The sequence below is a fragment of the Halyomorpha halys genome, unplaced genomic scaffold (genome assembly GCF_000696795.3).
Source record: "Halyomorpha halys isolate HHAL.00 unplaced genomic scaffold, Hhal_1.1 Scaffold5.1, whole genome shotgun sequence".
In the NCBI taxonomy this organism is placed as follows: domain Eukaryota; kingdom Metazoa; phylum Arthropoda; class Insecta; order Hemiptera; family Pentatomidae; genus Halyomorpha; species Halyomorpha halys.
Window position 1 is genome coordinate 708254 of NW_027106871.1, and position 6946 is coordinate 715199.

Sequence of the window (6946 nt, forward strand, 5' to 3'; positions counted from 1 at the left end):
AAGCAAAAAATAATAATAAAATTCATTTTCTCTAAATAAAAATCAACTGTAAAGTTTCCTGCTCTCTTATTTCTCTCTGGTAATGATGATATTTAAGAATAAAAGGGAATTTGAAGAACTCGAGGTGGAATTGAAAATTATTAAGGCAAAATTGTTAATTTAGAATTATCTTAAATTTACTTTATCAGGACCTTTATTGACAATATTCTAGAATTAATTTTAGAACCCAAAAGCTCCCTGTGTTATCAAAATTGTTGTATAAAATTGGTTTTATTATTCAAATTGTTTACTTGTAACCTAAACAACTTGTAAGTATAATTATGAATAAAGCACCATTGTTAAAAGCAACACTGGTTCAGACCTAGAGGGAAGCTCACTGTTTTTCCTTTGTCTGGGGCCTGTTTGCTTGGAGCATCCATTAGTGCAACACATACTTTTTGTCTTTTGTTATAAAACCGACCTCATCCACAACAAAAATCTAACTCATATTTAAAAAAAGGCAGTGTTGATTTAAACTTGATATTAGGGTATTTTCGCAGCCATTCAAAACATCTCTAGCTCATTCAGTAAACGTTTTAGGTATTGTAAAAAAATCTTTCATGAATCACAAATACCGTGTCGATGGAACCTGGGTCAACGGTTCAAAAACGGCACTGTTTCGGGATATGAGAAAGAGGTGACAAACCCATGTATTCTCAGTATTCCTGAGTATTCTCAGTATTGAGTATTCTATTCCTGTATTATGTTCTGTTGTATTTACTTTCCAAGATGTACGACAATACAAACATGTTACTAGATTAAATTGATCGCCCTGCTCCAGCAATATCTTTAATTATTTTATTCATAACATAGTCGATCCATTAATTGGTAAACACGTTTCCTCCAATTTTTGATATGGCCCTCTTCTTACCTCTCCCTCCCGATTCCAATATTTTGAATAGTCCCGTATGCTTATAAATGAGAAATTTGGGGAATATAAAATAACTGTTTTCAGACCCACATCAGTACAGAACACCATCTGATGAAACTCCAGAATGAGGTGAACTCCAGCTTAAATCGGCATTATGCTAAGGCCATGATCTCCACAGACTGTACAAAGGTATTAGATTCTGTTTCTCACGGCATTTTATGTCGTAAACTCATAGACCTCGAGTGTCCGGAGCAACTCTACAATGTCAACGCATCGTTCCTCGACAACAGGCCCATCTCTGTGCGGTTTCGAGAGGAACATTCCCGATCCATTACACTGACCTGTGGAGTGCCTCAAGAATCAGTTCTATCGCCAGTGCTGTTTTCAATCTACACTGCTAAAGTGGTTGGCGAAAACTAAAAAATAGCTACAGTCGTCGCCTATGCCGACGACATCGCCATCTACAGCAGCAGTATGAACCCCAAACGCCCTAGAGCGAGCCGGCAAGGATGTTCAACGGCTGGGTAATTTAAACATGACCATGAACCCAACAAAGACGAACAGCGTGGTGTTCGCTCATCAACAACATAAGCGATCGACTCTCCCGAGGTTACTGGAAAAGAGACGAGACCATCATTTCCCCTTCCAACTCCATAGTTTATTTGAGTGTGAAGCTGGCCCCCATCTCAAGTTTTCCACCCACCTCTACCAGAAAACCAGGGCAGTAAGAAGGCGGTCTTACAGATTGAACCGCCTCCTCACTACACCAGCGCTCTCTCTGCGGCTTAAAATGCAGATCTAAAAGAGTATTCTGAGGCCGGACTTCTATACGGCACGCAGCGCCACCTTCAGGCATTCTAGGACAGTATGCTTCGGAAGGTAGTCCGAACTACATCGTGAAAGAAGAAAAAGCATCCAGAACTACATCAACTCCTCGATCTGCCCACCGTACTAGAGTTCATTGGTCGGAGGCATGTCAAGTTCATTGATTACCTCCAATCCTTGAACAATCCTCTCAAACACGGACACCAGCGCCTTCTCATATTTAGTATTTAGTTTTAGTGCAAGACAAGAGGGTGCCCCAACTGCAGAGCCTCCAGAATTCCCTCCTTCGGCGAATAGTCAGAGGAACCTCACTCCAAAGGCACAGGAATAGTGTTATCAGAGAGGAGCTCCAACTCCCCTCTGTGCCGGAATTCATAGGCCGTAGGCACATCAAATTCTTTGATGGGCTGAAAGCCTGTGCCAATCCCCTATTCCGAGAAATAACCCCTCCCCCAGGACCTGGGAGGTGGCAAAGCACGGTCCCCTTGGTCGACGTCCTCGCCGAGGGAAGGACTTCTGGCTCTGCAGCCTGAAGTCACCCACACCTCAACACTACCAGCCGGAATGGTCCCTCTCCACTCCTTGTTAGCCCCTGGCAGTCCAGCCACTCATCTAAAAACCGCCGTCAGCGGACCAAGCATGTAACATCTTATAATGCCGTAAGGCAAAACAAGATAAAATGTAAATATGTGTATATATTATCCTTAGTTCTAAGTAGCATATATAATTGTATTAGTTTAAATAAATAAAATAGGAAGTAAGAAGAAGGAAAAAAAAAAAAAAAAGTGTGCCCCTACACCTCACACATCTCCGAACTGAACCCACGCACTTATTAGTATTGTATACCTCCGTCATTTCTTAGAATGGAGCTCTGCTCTAGTAAGAAGACATAGTGCAGATTAACAATATGTTCAATAATATATATTATATTATAATAGATTATTTTGTTATAGGGGTTAGGAAAAAATAAATAAAATAAAATAGCTAAAAATCTTCAAAACTTGCCGTGAAATGTGATGAATTAATATGTTCACAATTATTATTGTAGGTGCGCCTTACAGGAAAATGCCGTAATATCACATTGAAGTGTTACAGGAACAGGTTGTTGGATGATAATCGATAACCTTAATGATACCTGTTAATATTCTAATACTCTTAACGTGACATCTTTCAGTTATTCCGATTGCTTCTCACTTTCGAGCCAAATGGATTGCTTGGTCCGCTTTTTCATTATCCTAGGTTGTACAGCAAACCATTCCTACTCCTAGTAAAGTTAATGCCGTATTTTTTATTTCACACCACGAGCGTCGGCGGAGGAATCTTCTCACCTAATTGATTCCAACGGACCATTTTATTTAATACAATTTTTAATGGTCCTAAAGATGTTTCATATTTTCTGAGGAAATCGCACAATACCAGTTGAACGTCATTTACATTACACTATGCAACTCGGAATTTATTGGAGGTGAGTTATATCATGATAAAAGATCGATGATATCTTGAAAAAAATTAGACATACGTCTAAAAGTTATCAAAACAAATGATATTGAGCACTTAATGGCGGGCAACCAAGCAAAACCATTTTTTTTTAATAAAGTGAACTTGCGTGCCGATGTCGGAAACTTTGATTTTAATGCCAATCAGAGATGTGCAAAAATGTAGTTGAAACTAATAGCTAATATTGCCATGGACACGGCTCTCATTCAAGAATAAACCAATGATAAATAAATATCGTATCGTGACAATTTTAGCTATTAGTTGCAACTTTAACTAATTTTTGCCCAATATTGGTGCCGATGAAACACTATAGCAAAACATCTTCTGATTCTCCTAAGTCTTCCTTGAACTAACTTTAATGATGAGTTTATAGTAGACTGTGGATTATATATTAGAAGATGCGGTCAATGAAGAACATAAAGAAATAAAGGTAATTTATCACTGACAACGTTCGACCCGAATTTCAGGCCTTTATCAGGGCTAAAAATAAAAAAAAAAATAAATAACAACCATAATCAATAAAAGGAAATAAATACAGAATAATTAGAAACATATGAAGATTGGTACATAAGTAGTATTGAAGAAACTTTATGATGTAATATAACAAGAATATTGAAACTTCTTGTGAATATAGTAATGTTAAAATCAAGGATGCAAGAAAAAAAACAGAATTAATAAATAAATGATTTAATACAAATAAATATGTTTATATATCGCTTCTGAGGTATTGTTGATTATCTAAACTTCTCATGTTCTTCACTGGCATACTTGACTTTAACATTCGCAATGGGATAGGGCTTAATATTATGCATTTTCTTAATTAAAATAAAATTTTAAAATTACGTTATATCGGTGAGATTTTTTAACAAAATCCTCCTGTCTAAAGTCGTAAATCACAAATTTCACGTTTTTAAAAATAAATTCTCGTGTGTCCAACGAAGCGTTGTAGCCAAAAACACATCAACATGTAGCTTCTCAAAGAAAAAAAATGTCTATCTCAAATCTATACCTTCAATAGTAACGGAGATAACCTGTTGAAATAATTTTAATCTAGTGTAACTTATAGGAGGTCATTATTTTCAGATTCAAACAGACAAATGGATCGAAAAAATAAGGTAATAAATAAAAACACGCCATTTTTCAAAGAAGGGTATAATATTATTTATTCGATGAAGTATGAACGTGTTAGTTATTGTGATTATGCGCTTCCTAAGTGCCCCATTGATATTTCTAGTAATAGAAAGTCGTTAATTCAATTTGAAATTCTAGAGTTAGGTGCGCTGGAAAGAAATAGGGGATGATAAAAAAATATATATTTTTATATATAGTGTGTGTAGGGCATTCCCTCAAAAGATAGACTAAGTTATGACCCACAGACAATCAAATGAAAAGCCTTTCCGTTCCATTTCTGAAGAGCCCTTCTCAGGACCTCTTCTCTCGCTCGTCTCTTTACTTCTGTACCTCTACCGCTTCCGTGTCTTCGTCTTCACTTTTTCCTGGTCTAGTTGCCCTGCCCCTTTTCTCCCATCCCCTATTGAGGCTTTACCTTTTTTTGAATCTAATTCCTCATTGGCCATAGTGACAGAACGCCCCCTAGCTGTTCGTTCCTCCTAGACCCGAGAGGGGGTGGAAAAGTTTGACATGTCTAGGAAGGGTTTGTACCTGCTTAATTGGCTTCTGATCCTTCGTCAAAAACTGTCGTACACTAAAGTGTTAATAACTCTGATTCGGGACCCATGTGGCAAATAAACACAGGTGCGTATATATCCAGAGACACTGTGAAAGGTTCCTTGAAAGATATCCCACCTTGTCCAGGTATCGGGAAAAATGGCGAAAACCCTTTATAATTTCCATGTGTTAATACTTCAATACATATCAATACGTTGTAAGAAATATACAATAATTACTATAGCGACAGTGGCTATAACGAAAATATCGGTTTTAGTAACATTGGTTTCGTTATTTTCTAGAAATAAACTTGATATGTAATGGAGAAGAGGACACATTTATCGGGGTTTTTATCTCGTTAAATTATTAAGACCTATAAATTCAGGTAATAAAAGTTGACGTGTATAAAAGTGGGGTGTTTTTGTGTACTTTTAGTTGTTTCTGTTTGATTCTGAGAGAGTTAAATTGTCTATAAGGAAATATTACGGTCCAAGAAAATTAAATATAATTTGGAAGATGGACGGTGAGTCAAATTCTCTTATCAAAAGATTTCAGCGTTTCTCACATCAGCTGTTCGGGTTAATAAAGATAAAAAAACAATACATCTTTGAGTAGGAATCTTGTTCTTTCAAAACATAAATCTGAAAGACCCAACAGACTGATTTAACAATGTATAGTTGCATTGAATGAATACTGCATTGTTTGGAAAGAAAAATGATCCTGTATTTTACCCGCTTTTGCTTACCAATAAACACAATTTTTCAATTACATTAAAAAATACTGAAAAATCTGAGCCATCATAGATACAGCGATTTTATGGTCAAATGAGTGAATAAATGAATGGTCAAAACATCGTTTTTTACAAAAATTTGGAGTGAGTGTGCACCCGCACTTCCTGAAGTTAGGAATCTCAACGAAAAAAGTTTTATTTTTTTATATTATATTTTCCCTACAATATGTATTATATAAAGGCAAAAGAGCATATTAATAACATAATTATAAGAAATATTTTTTCTTTTCAAAATATAGTTGGTATGTTGTTTTTAAGTAAATTTAATTTAAATGAAGTGGTAAGTGGTTGAAAGGGCGATGTAACATATTTTGAATATTTAGAGTGGATGAAGGGGTAGGTGCCTATGTAGCTAGTGTGAGGTACTCTAACCCCTAAAATCCAATTAATGACTGAGATGCAGACATGTAGAAGGGGTATGTATGTACACTTCAAAACATAGCAAGCTCCAACATAAAAAGGTTGAACTTTTTTTTCTTAAAATTTACTATTTGTAACTTAACCCGTTCATCCTCTAACCCCTTCAATTATATTGCTTATTACAAATTGAAAAAAAAAATTAAATAGATATAACGACCACTAATTATAGCGATCAGATTATCCTAACCCCATGGCGGACGTTATGAACTATTTGTAATGTAATTAAAGAATTAATAAAAATGTAATAATAATATAATATTATTAATAATCATTCTCAAAATTTAATGACATATAAATTTTAAAAAGAAAAATACCTATGACCCAGATGACTGGAGGATAGCCTTTGGCCGGAGGTTTGTAAACTGAAGCAACGGTAATGGGAGGAGCGATATTAATGTCACCATTGTTTATGATTCCGTTCTTCTTTCCTTCTTGGCTCCCAATGATCCTCAAGACAGCTGTGCGGAAGTCATTGTACACTTCCGAAGGGTTTCTTTCTCCATTCACCTGAAAGATTATTCCATTAAATTTTAAAGAATGTTGTATTTTTCCACCAATATATGTATACATTGAAATTCATTCAATTCAACGAATGAGAGTCATTCGTAAAATAATCAAGTTTTTTACATATAATCCGTCACTCTCAAAACACTCAATTTGTTCAACGAATAATCGACTGAATTACTCAGGGCGTGTTTACGGTAAAATCTCCAATCCCATATCATAGGCCTCGAAGAATGGTGTCGTAATTGGAGGATTAAGATAAATTCCAACAAATCCCATCAAATCACCTTTACCCTTCGTCGTAAACCTACTGACTGCCCTACAGTTTCATT

At 35.9% G+C, this 6946-nt stretch overlaps 1 protein-coding gene across 1 annotated transcript in view; it reads right to left on the reverse strand.

Annotated features, from left to right (window-relative positions):
• Positions 1-6946, reverse strand: part of LOC106692419 (adenylate kinase isoenzyme 5) — a gene marked incomplete at its 5' end in the record, with an annotated part of 45416 nt that overhangs the window by 2500 nt on the left and 35970 nt on the right. Inside the window, 1 exon segment of the mRNA XM_067045194.1 lies at positions 6425-6617. Within this exon segment, the coding sequence (XP_066901295.1) occupies positions 6425-6617 (193 nt within the window).